This window comes from Chiloscyllium plagiosum, chromosome 24 (assembly GCF_004010195.1).
Source record: "Chiloscyllium plagiosum isolate BGI_BamShark_2017 chromosome 24, ASM401019v2, whole genome shotgun sequence".
NCBI classification, from domain to species: domain Eukaryota; kingdom Metazoa; phylum Chordata; class Chondrichthyes; order Orectolobiformes; family Hemiscylliidae; genus Chiloscyllium; species Chiloscyllium plagiosum.
Window position 1 is genome coordinate 34319514 of NC_057733.1, and position 12374 is coordinate 34331887.

Consider the following 12374-nt stretch of genomic DNA (forward strand, 5'->3'; position numbering starts at 1 on the left):
CTGAAGATCCCTATCTCTAGGTGAACCTTCTCGCATTTAATTCCTTAAGAACTTAGTGTCTTCAATCTGAGCATAACCTCTGACTTGCATTCTGCTTGAGCACCAGCAATTTGTTTTTATTAATTTGAGGGACATGGGCATAGCTGGCCAGAATTTATTGCCTGTCCCTAGCTCCCCTTGTGATGAGTCAAGTCCACTTCCATCTAGAATGACCAGGGCAGCAATACATGGGAACACCATGACCTGCAAGTTCCCCGGAAGCCACTCGCCACCCTGAATTGGAAATATCATAACTTCTTTACTGTTGTTGTGTCAAAATCCTGAAATCCCTCCCTAAGGGCATTGTGGGTCAACCCACTGCATATGGACTGCAGCGATTCAAGGAGAAAGCTCAGCACCACCTTCTCAAGGGCAACTAGGGACAGGCAATAAATGTCCAGCCAGTGATGCCCATGCCCCACAAGTGAATAAAAAAATACTTATCAGCACTTTCAAGACAATTAGGGATGTGTGAAAAATTATGTCCATATTCCATAAAAGAGTAAGGAAAATACTAATTAGAAAATGACAACCACATACCATGAGGAAAATTCAGACCATGAACATAGTTGAGCTTCTAATGACAATGAATATGATTCCCACCCAGGATTACATATACAGAGGAATCGATTATCAGGCATTAGATTATCCGAATATCAGATTATTTGTCAAGTTTGCGACGTCCTGATGCTTGGGTAAACTATGTTATCTGACATTCGATTAACCGAGCAAAATACTCCCCGCCCATGTCCTTTGGATAATCGAGGTTCCTCTGTATAGTGCATTGTTTGGAAATATATTTCAATGAATGGTCTCCTTCAACAGCGATTTAAGCAATACTCCATTTAAACTGTAGCACAGAGTCAGAGATATACAGCATAGAAACAGGCCCTTAGGTCCACCTCGTCCATGCTGACCAGATATTCTAAATTAATCTAATCATATTTGCCAGCACTTGGCTCATATCCCTCTAAACTCTTCCTAATCATATACCCGTCCAGATGCCTTTTAAATGTTGCAATTGTACCAGCCTCCACCACTTCCTCTGGCAGCTCATTCCATACATGCACCACCCTTTGTGTGAAAAAGTTGCTCCTTAGGTCTCTTTTATATCTTTCCCCTCTCACCCTAAACTGAAAAATAATCCATGTTAGTGATTATGCTTCTGCTATGAACTATGAGGTTAAGAACAGCATCATTAATCTAATCCTACTGCAGATTATAGCTGGTTAGATTTTAACTGTTTGTAATCACTAATAGATTCTCATCCTGCTTAATGTCCGTTGTCTGTTTCCATCTTAAAACAGTGTTTTGCTATTTCTCACTCAAGTCATTATTAGTATTGGTTAGTGGAATTTTAAATACTTCAAATTCCAAGGCCATGGTTCCAGCAGCAATGTTATAGAATTGTCAAAAAGCTGATTTGTTTTGCTGGCTGATAATAAAAGGTGAACAGCAAAGCATCACTGCTATTGCATAGATACAGTAGCAAAAGCCCCTGCATCATAGTGTCTGGTCCAGAAGTGATTGTAAAAAAAAAACAAGAAAACATATTTGTAAAAGCAAATAGTAAATTTATTTGTAATTTATTTACAATTAATACAGCAAGCTCCTCAAATTTGAAGAAGGTACAAGATTACTTTGATTAGTGTCTTTCAAAAAACGTAAACATTTATTGCTTGTTTGAGCAAATGCTTTAAGATGTGCAGATTTTCTTCTATCTCAAGTGATAAATGATATTGCCGATGCAATGCTGATTTTTGTTTTAGGAAAAAAAAAATCTGGAATAAGATTTTGATGGTTGAATGCCAAAAACCTTAGAAACAAGACTATTTTGCTTATTGCCATTTAACTACTTACAAGTCAGTTTTTCAAAATACTTTCTTGGAAATTCCATTTATTTTAAGTTCTGTTTCTATCTGCAGTAGTTAGGAAAGTGCACTTAAGTCACTTTACATAAACAATGACATAAAAACAATGACAAATGACACTCTTACAAATAATATTTTTATTTACAGCTTGTAAAATCTTAAAATATCAGAGTAAAGCAACTCAGGTATATTTTATCTTATTCATGCCCTCTCCTACACAATGCTAGGCAGAGTAACTAAAAAAAAACTAATTAAAATCCAATGCAAAATTTTTAATCTTTTTTCTTCATATAGTGTCTTCAACTTTTTCATGTTGGAGTGGAATGAATCAAAAACATTGTAGCTCAATTCTCAATGGTATTTTCTTCTGTAATCATGTTCTAAAACAAAGGTTTCAACAGCTGTTAAAGCATTAATGGCTTTTAGCAACAACTTCCCTTACTAACAGGCTGAACAGGAATGGCTACTTGGTCTTTCTTTAAAACAAAGGGGTGGGGATGCGATGACATCAAAAATAGATGTTAGTTTGTGGTCATTTGGACACTAATGAGATCACTAGAAACATAATGTTAACTCCATCATAATGGGATATAATTAACAGTATTTCTCTCAGATATCCCAACATCTGTCAAAAGACGCTGATGTACTCACTGATCAAATCATAATTCCAAATGTAGCTGAAGAGTGCACATCCCAAAAACAAAGTGATCACACCTCCAGCTCCTCTTCTCCTTGGGTTCATATATTTATTGCAATACTTACTATAACCTGCAGGAAGTAAGTTTAAAAAATATTATTTCTGTTTTACGGACAAATTCATTTCTACTCTATTGTTCTCCTATTTTTGACCTTTTCCCCGAAGGAGCTTGCCACCTATGAAGCAGGCTGGTACTTGTTACGTAATGCCAATCAGCAATCAATTGCCAGTTTTTGCTCAGAATTACTTCTGTAATTCTCCCCTTTCAGGCAGAAAATTGCAAGTTCAAATTCCAACCCACAGTCTGAGGGAATGCTGTACTATTGCAGGTCCTAGTCAATCTTGGCACCAGAAGACCTGTGCCATTAAACCAGGGCCTTTCAAATCAATGCAAAAAACCCCATCGCACTATTTTAAAGGTGGGGGAATTCTCCCCAGTGATGTCCTGCTCAACATTTTTCTTGTGTGACATTATTAAAGAGAGGTTAATCTAGCAGGAGCGTTTCAAACACAAATATGCTTCTGTATTTCCTACATTATAAATGTGACTACACTTCAGTTGCCTGTAAAACATTTGGGAACATCAAGAGGTCAAAAAAGCAATATTAAAATTTAGATTATTAATTCATTGGAATTTTGTAACAGGATTACATAATCTGTTTTCATAGGGCTGAGTACACCTGAAGGATCGTCTGTAATTAGTGCTAATAAAAATTAAAGCTGAGATTTTGTGTTCTGTTCAGTCTATGGACATGTAGTTTAATGTATCCAATTCCTTCCACTTTATACCACCACCCATTTACATCGTGAGATTATTTCAACAAGAGACCAATGGCTTTATTTGAACAACAAAACAAAGGGGCAGGTAATGATCTAGTAGTTTTATTATACTATTAATCCAGAGACCCAGGTAATGTTCAGAGGGCATGGGTTCAAATCCTGCCATGGCAGTTTAAATTTGAATTCAATAATAATATGGAAATAACAGTTTAATGATGATCATGAAACCATTGGGGAAAAGCTCATCTGGTTCACTAATGTCCTTTCAGAAAGGAAATCTGCCATCCTTACCTGGGGTCTGGCCTACATGTGATACCAGACCCACAGCATCTGCTCCAGCCTGTGACACCCAACATCCCATGACTGATTAAACAAAACAAAAGCAAAACCACTGAAACCCACACTACATCCTACTTCTGTTCCAGTCACAATGCAAGCAAATTACACAGAACATATTTGGATAATGACTCCTCTTTGAAACAGTGTCTACATACAAAAACTTAGCAACTCACTGCATAAACATAACTTGCAAAATAGATGCCAATTTTGCTTTCACTTTACCAATAGAATAGTTTATCCAAGGCGCATCATCAAAATGACTTCAAAAGAAAAAACAAAGAATTTTGGATATCATTGGGAGTTGTTAAAGTAAATTGTACGTTTGAGAGGAATCTAGACAAGCAGATGAGAAGGAAATAGAGGATTATGATGGGAGATTTAATGAAAAAGTTGGGAGCAGGCTGAAATGGAGCAATAACAGCAACATGAACTGATCACAAAAGATACATGACACATATACTTCAAGCCAAAAGACATGTATAGCACTATTAGCAAAGGAAATACTGCACCAAATTTCAAAATTAAATGAAAAAGTGATTTGCAACAATTAATCTTTGTTGTGGAACTTAGCTACAACAGATGTCGACTTTTGTTGATATAATTTCATTTGTCAGTGTACAAATATTATGGATATTACTTCTTTAAAAGATTCAAGGCATGCAAGAAAAATATGGCACAATCTCAAAGAGCATTACATGAAATAGAATTTAAGTTCTACATAGTTGCACAAACCAAGAAAGATGTATAAAAGTGATTACCCAATGCAAACAATAACCCAATTCATTTTTGGATTTCCAGGCTACCTGTCTAATCCTGTGAAGTAATTTGGACATTTCACTTCTGCAGACTTGTAGGAAGCAACAGTAAGTATTTCCTTGATGGAAAAGGGAATAGCATGTGCTTGCACTCACTGACCAAAACAAACCAATTTGGCATGGTACAACAACCTCCATAATATGCGCTGTGTTTGGCTGAGCCATTGAGAAGTTAGAGAAATGACATCTTTTAATGTATATATTTAAACTACCTGAACATCCACAATAAGGCAACGTTGACATCAGTCAGCAAAACAAGAGGGTAGAGAGTGAGAAATACATGACAAAATATGAAATTAAATAATTAACTTTATATTTTGAATTATTGAAAATTATTTTCCCCAAAGCAAATATCACAAATGTCCAATTAAGTCATGTCACAGCAGACAAATCATCAAACATGGCAGAACTGGGATAAAAACATTTTAAACATTCTACTAATTGTACCTTTTATGTTTTCACGCCAAGTGGCAGACAGTCTGATTGGGGTTTCAAACTGTTTAGTTTGTTCAGGAAGCATTCTCAGTCCAATGCTATGGTATCCTGGATACAGTTCAGGGAACCACTCCATCCCTATTCCAGTTTTTGTGCAACGACTAAGATGAAGTTCTTTAATCCTTTCATCCAAACGTGCTGTTCTCCTGCAGCTTGTTGATAGGAACATGTCTTCTTTCCAATCATTTTTTCTCTGGGACAAATGCATGTATTCAGATTGTATGGCCTCCGTTGTGTTCCAGTCACTTGGTTCTATTCCCTTCACAGCCACAAGATCAATACTTGGATTGCCTTTCTCTTTATTTAAATCCTTCACTTGCTCAGAAGTCATAATTCCACTGTAAATGTGATTATTCGCAGAAGAATTATAATTACTAGTCTCCAAAACATCAGCTCTATAACCACCTTTTATCTCACTTGCGTTCACATTCAACATAAAATCCTGTTTTACGCTGGTCCTTGCTTTACACAAATTATTTTCACTGTGATGCCACACGCTAGTTTTGATGTTGCTTACTGGAGTTCGTTCAGATACTGATATATTTGAGCCCATCCGTTCTGTGATTTCATTCTGGCTAGCTTGACATCTTATGCCATCTTGAGAATCTGCATTCTCTCGGCTTGTAAAGTGAAGTGAATTTGATTTGATAGCACAAGATAGCTGAGGTACAATTTCATAGGCTTTCAGATCCAACACAGTTGTCTCCTTTTCAAATTCTGGTCGAGTGTAAATTTGTTCTAAATTAAGAACTGTTTTCCCTTTTGGGCAAAATATACTTTTTGATACCAAGTTAGTGCATCCTTTTTCATTCAGTGGAATCGTTAAAGAACTACTTCCTTGCTTTTTCTTTAAAGAATTGTCATTTACAATCTTTTGCGAACTCTTCACTTTTGCTCTAGCAGCACCTTTTAACTTTGCATCTACCTTATCCTCATCCAGTGTTAAAAAATGCTCATTTGACTTTGATTTTAAGACCATTTCTTTTTTTGCCCATTTAGATTGTCCTTTAGTTGTCTGACTAACAGACTGTTGACATTTTTTTCTGATTTGCTCTCTCCTGTTCATCAAATCTTCTTGACCTGACTGTGGCTCATTAATATCTTTGTTCCAAACACTTTGTACAGAAGTACATAATTCATTTCCTAAACCTATTGAATGATTGCTCTTTTTTGGTGATGCTGCTTCTTCCTTCTGTGTTAAAGTCTTTGCTGAGTTTGCTTTAACTTTTGTCTTCTTGTTAGATGATGCTGGAGAGCTAACAGATTTGCAACTTAATTTTTGCTGTGGAATTGCAACTGGTATCTCTGTCTCTTTAGAATTAGATTTACTGTTCACAATTCTGGCCACCTTACAGTGAGGAAGATGTGTTTTCAGTCGCTTAAAAGCTTTACCACAAAATGGACACACTTGCATTCCTGGTGAAATATGTTCCATTTTAGACTGGAGAGAAAGACAGTGTAATCTTAAACCAAAAGCGCAAAGTGTGTAAACCAGTCATGATTGGTTGAAGCTGTTGGCATGTTTGTAATGTTTAAAAACAAGTTTCCCAACATCATAAATGTTTCAACATTATTGCTCCAACTCCGGATTCTGTCCTTTTCCTTGGAGCTATCAGTAATGTAATGAAAATTTAACGAATGACTTGTTCATCTACTATTTCTTCATCACAATATGCCGATCTTAGAATTAGTTCTTCCCCTGAAGATTAAATGTTTTCCATTAAAACAGAAAATACATCAATGAATATGTCATGATAACTGGGTCACAGTTCAAAGCCACGTATCATACTTTTTCCAGACCTTTCATTTTACATACCCTGACTCTTTTACAAACAGGCAATACAAATGCCAAGCTTCTTGGTGAGATTTCAGGCAAGAATCACTTTCTTCACGGCTACAATGAAACCCATTTAACAGTTTATATTTGGGCAGTATGTTCAAGGTTTTAAAAGGCATTTTTAAAATAAAATATGGCACCAAATTACATAAAGGAGAGATTAGAGCACATAGTCAAACACTTGGTCAAGGGGGGTGAACAAGAGGCCAGAATTAGATAGGCACAAACATTGCAGCAGTGTTGCAGAGTTGAAGAAGATCACAAATAATGGGGAAGAGACAAGCCCACGGTGGGATTTTAAACAAGGATGAGATTTTTAATATTGCAGGTACAAAATCAGCTAATCCAGATCAGGAACTAAAATTTATCAAGAGCCTGGCTTTGTCATCTTGTACAAGACCTCGTACTTTAGGACCATTTCTCTTCTAATGCAATTCAATTTTAGTTCTCAAATGCCACAAAGGGTGAAGAAATGCTTGACCCAAGACAGGATTAAAACAAAACTGAAAACAATGCCTTCATTAATACCAGCCATGGCTCAGGTGGAAGAAATATTCCATCTAATTTTTCTTGTTGTGCACGGTCTGTTCAACCGAATGTACAGTTCCAAATACAACATTATTGCATGGTTGCACAACTGCAGCATCTCAAAAAGGACAATTTGTGAACAGCCAGCGTGGAACTTTCAGGTCTTTGACAGCACAGGTAATTTTGGTTGGCATCTTTATTCTGATTCTGAAAATTGGGGGTTCAAGTCCCACTTCAAATATTCACACAAAGTCTAAGCTGACACTCCAGCGCGGTGCTGAAGGTGCTGCACTGTCAAAGATGCTGTCTGCCAAATGACACAATAAACTGACACCTAGTCTGTCTTCAGCAGGATGCAACAGGTTCCCTGTGCTATTTCAAATAAGTTTACAGAAGTTATCCCAAATCCCAGCCAATATTTATTTCTCAACTGACATCAAAAAAGTGGTTATCAAGTCATTATGAACATTGCTATTTGAGAGATAATTTAGATACTGCAATTCCAACACTACATCAGTGACAATATTTCAGTAAGATTTAATTTCCTGTTAAGTGCTTTGGGATAGTGAGTGTATTTATATAGGTGCTGTATAAATGCAAGTTTTTCTTTTTCTTCATGCCTACTGAAACAGGAAACAAACAATAAAAAAAACTAACAGCACAGAATTTGTATCCTTTTTGCATGCACCAGTTAAATGCAGATTATTGGCAAATCATGACAGGATCATGGAACTGGAATACACTTGGACAGGATTTAGAGATAAATAAACAACTCAAACTCTCAGCAGTAGACAGGGGAAGGAGAACACAAAAAATTAGTAAGTCAATAAGAAAGGAAATTGGACAATTTTATTTGCACAAAGGTTAATAGATTTCTGAAGTCCCATACAAGATATTGAAGCAGGCAACTTACATGATTCCTACCAAAATGGAAAGATATTATTGGTTCTATAGCTCAGAGGCTCTTGTGGCACAGTGGTAGAGCCCGACCTCTGGACCAGAAGCCTAAGTTCAAGTCTCGCTTGTGAGATATATAATTCATCTCTAAGCAAAATAAAAATCAAAAGAACTGTGGATGCTGTAAATCAGAAACAAAATAGAGACTGCTAGAAAAACTCAGCAGATCTGGCAGCATCTGTGGAGAAATCAGAATTAACTTTGGGGTCAGGTACTGAGGAAGGGTGACTCGACTCGAAACATTAACTCATTTCTCTCCACAGATGCTGCCAGACCTGTTCAGCTTTTCCAGCATATCTCTGAGCAAGCGGATTAGAAAATATGTACAGTCCATAGCTCAGCCAAGTATCTTAGCTTGTTGGAAGGAGCACTTTTGGCTAGGCATTTCTTATCTCTTACCTTTCTATCCTCAACCCTACTTCCACTTAACTGCTATCACCAAGTTCCACACTTTGTCCCCAGGTGCTGATAGTGTTCTTAGCTCTGACTCGTGGCATATGAGCCTTTTCGCTTTTTATCATCCTCATCAATTCACTCCTCAAACCAAAAAAGTCCTTTTCCCACTGTTCTTAAACTGCTGCCCATTCCCTGTCTCACTTTTCAAAGTCCTTAAACATGTTCTACCTCCCAAAACCATATCCAGCTTTTGTAGAATTTCATGTTGGAAATTATCCAATCAGATCTTCATTGCTGCCATAGTATCAAAGGTTACAACTGACATCTAATGCAACTGGGCAAGGGCAAACTATCCGTCCTCGTTTCTTCTCAACTGGTCTGCAATATTTGACACAGCTGAGCACACAAACCCCCTCCAATATATCTCCTCTGTCGTCTAGCTGTGCGAGACTGCTTTCCCTCGGTTCCGTTCTATATCTATTTAATCATAGCCAAAGTATCGCTGATATTGGCTTATTTTCCTTCTCCCACACCATTACCTTTGATGACCCCTCAAGGATCTAACATATTTCCAATTGATATATTGTCCTTCAATGACATCATCCAAAAGAAGAGCATTAGTTTTCACATGTAAACGCACGAGATACACACGGGTCTATGTGGTGAATGTGTATTTGCAGATACATTCTATTGTGTTCAAAAACCACACACAATCTGTAGGCAGTCCTTATAAATTCCTACTTTGGAAACAGATCCAGTTTGATTCAAGGTTGGAATACAGACAGACTCTAACCTCACATCTTCATTGATTTGTCTGAGCTGAGCTGTTGCCTTTTTTTTTTTAAAAACTTGTCACTGGACTACAACTTGAAAGAAGTTCTGGGATTTACATAATAATCAATCAAAATGTGCATCTCCATTCCATTCAATATTTAAGTGATTAAATACTTAACAGCAATCTAGGTTTGGTCAATACATTGCATCAGCTGTATGACACTTTGATCTTTTATTACAAATTGTGTCCTATGATCCTGCCCCGCTAGTTGCCTGACAAAACAGCAGTGCTCCAAAACTTGTACTTTCAAATAAACTTGTTGGACTATAATCTGGTATTGTGTGAGTTGTAACTTTGTCTACCCTAGTCCAACACAGGCACCTCCACATTATGGACACCATTCACAACTTCTCTATTGTTGCTACATAATCAACAATATATATGATAGCCAAAACTGAATAAGCAGAAAGTTCCTTCAGTTAAATATTGGAAAGACTGAAGTCTTGTTTTTCGTCCCTGTTTCAAACTCCATTCCTGAACTACCAATGCCATTCCTCTCCCCTGGCAACAGGTGGAGACTAATCCTACCATAGTTCACCCAAGAGAGGCATCCAACCTCCCTAGTCCACCTCTGTAATGTCACTTGACTTTACCTTTTTACAGTACATCTGCTAATGATTTTCTCACTCATACCAAGGTAATCTCTATACTCAACTATTCCTTTACATTCCTTGCTTCTCTCAATTAGTCCACACTCTGTAAACTTGAGGTCATCTAAAATCTGCTGTCTTGGCTTGCGACAAACCCGTTCACCTATCCACAATGTGTTTTCAAACCTGCATTGCTTGAATGAGTGCCAAGTCTTATTTTCAAAATTCTCACAATAATTTTCAAAGTTCTTAACATATCACCACCATAACCTTATGAATGAATATATATATTTCCCAATGCTTCAATGCAGGTACTTCATTTGGTCAATTATCTTACACATGCCCCAGAAAGGATACATGACTGTAAATATGAGCAATGATTAAAGACAAACTGAAATACTCAGGATAGTAAAATTAGGCTACTGGAGGAATCTGGGGAATTATACAAATGCAAAGACATCATTCTTAGAATGATAGAATTGTTACAGCACAAAAGGAGACCTTTCAGCCAGTCAAATCGTGCAAGATCTCTAGAAGAGCAACTTAATCAGACTCCTCTATCTCTTTCTGTAGTTTTGCAAATATTTTCAATCTTTTTGGTATGGTGACTCAGCGGTTAGCACTGTTGCCTCATAGCACCAGGGACTTGCATGTGATTCCACCTTCAGGCGACTGTCTGTGTGGAGTTTGCACATTCTCCCTGTGTCTGTGTAGGTTTCCTCTGGATGCTCCTGTTTCCTTCCACAGTCTTAAAATGTGCAGTTTAGGTGGCTTGGCCATGAGAAATGTAGGGTTACAGGGATAGGGTAGTGGGGTGGGTCTGGGTGGGATGCTCTTCTGAGGGTCGGTGCAGACTCGATGGGCCAAATGGCCTGTTTCCACACTGTAGGGATTCTATAATTCACAACTATCCAATACCTATTGAAAGCCATAATTAAATCTATCTTCACCACTCACTCAAGCAACACGTTCCAAATCCAAGCCATAGTCCTGTTAAAAGGATTTTCTTCCCTTGCTTTTGTTCTATAATTCGCCCAAACCTTCTGCCGAAAGGAGTTTCTCTTTATTTGTGTATCCAGATCCACGAGTTTGAACACCGAAAGTCTCTTCTCGACCTTTTCTTCCAGAAAAGTCGAGGAATTTCCCCAATCCACTCACAAATCCCAAGCCCTGCCACCGACCACATCTTTCCTGCATCCAACACCAACACATTCTCCCTAATTGATGGTTCTACTTAAACAGATACTTACAGTGCTTCTTTTATTGTATCTCCAGTCTGACTCCCAACCTCACGTTAAAGTCAAAATTATTAACATTGTTACATTATGGCAATAAATGTTTCAAAAATTTGACTCTCGCGTTTTCTTAAAACTCTATGCAACCGCCTGCTTAGGGCCTGAATACCACATTTATCATTCCTTCCTCTCGTTTTAAAACTCACGGAAAGTAACTGCACCTCTGTTTTATTCGTCTGCACAATGTTTCTCAGACACAGCGGACTCAATCCAGTGGGACACCTTCCGGTGCGGGGAGCGAACATCCGGTCCGTCTGCTTTAAGGCCCCCGCTGAGGGGGAACGGGGCATCTGCGGGAAGAGGTTGAATAGTGTCCGGAAAGAGAAAGTGACAGAGTGTGTTTGTGAGAGGGAGAGAGATGTTGGGGAGAAACAAGCAGCCACACTACAGGCTTTTAGTAAATAAAACAAAAACGGAAATTCAACATCTGTGCAGAGAGAAAAACAATATTAACTTTTCAGATTCTGTGTTCTGAGAAAGGCTCACAAGACTCAAAACATTAACTCTGTTCCTCTCTCCCTCTCTCCACAGATGCTGCCTGACCTGCTGAGTTTCTCCAGTAATGTTTGATTTCCAGCAGCATCCCGCAGTTGTTTGGTTTTGTTTTTGTTATGACGGGCTGTTTTGAGCTTGGTTTTCATCGGTCACGCCCCAAATCTCTTTGTCCCGCCCCTCCAGTGACCACGCCCCGCCCCCTTCCCTGACCATGACCACGCTCCGCCCAAAAACCCCCCTTCTGACCTCGCCTCCAAACGCTGGTAACGCCCACATACCGTGACACCACTCCACACTGGGCCACCGCCACGCCCCCTCCGCCCACATTCCCCCCTTAGCCCCGCCCCCTCTGGGCCAGCCGTGTAGTCCCATTGTACCGGCTCCGCTTTATTATTACGCCTCTGC

The 12374-nt window shown here is 38.4% G+C and overlaps 1 protein-coding gene across 6 annotated transcripts; it reads right to left on the bottom strand.

The window, feature by feature from the left end:
• Positions 1 to 2032: 2032 nt before the first annotated feature.
• On the bottom strand, positions 2033 to 12090 carry si:dkey-21c1.4 (uncharacterized protein C17orf80 homolog). 6 transcript variants are annotated; one of them, XM_043714752.1, is made up of 5 exons: positions 12018 to 12090; positions 11621 to 11764; positions 4989 to 6735; positions 2562 to 2678; positions 2033 to 2290 (listed from the first exon to the last, which is right to left on the bottom strand). In XM_043714752.1, the coding sequence occupies exons 3-5, from the start codon at positions 6469 to 6471 to the stop codon at positions 2262 to 2264; spliced, it is 1629 nt and encodes a 542-aa protein (XP_043570687.1). In that variant the 5' UTR covers positions 6472 to 6735; positions 11621 to 11764; positions 12018 to 12090; the 3' UTR covers positions 2033 to 2261. The 6 variants fall into 6 exon arrangements, 3 of the variants coding, with proteins under 3 accessions (XP_043570687.1, XP_043570686.1, XP_043570689.1); XM_043714751.1 differs by lacking the exon at positions 12018 to 12090 and having other exon boundaries at positions 11636 to 11971; XM_043714754.1 differs by lacking the exons at positions 11621 to 11764; positions 12018 to 12090 and adding an exon at positions 11430 to 11614.
• Positions 12091 to 12374: the final 284 nt, after the last annotated feature.

Coding starts and splice junctions, on each gene's coding strand:
- si:dkey-21c1.4 (XM_043714752.1), bottom strand. CDS start 6,471: ATGGAACATATTTCACCAGGAATGCAAGTGTGTCCATTTTGTGGTAAA. Junction 2,679..4,988: donor TTGGCGTGAAAACATAAAAG/GTACAATTAGTA, acceptor TACTTCCTGCAG/GTTATAGTAAGTATTGCAAT. Junction 2,291..2,561: donor TTGGAATTATGATTTGATCA/GTGAGTACATCA, acceptor CCTTTGTTTTAG/AACATGATTACAGAAGAAAA.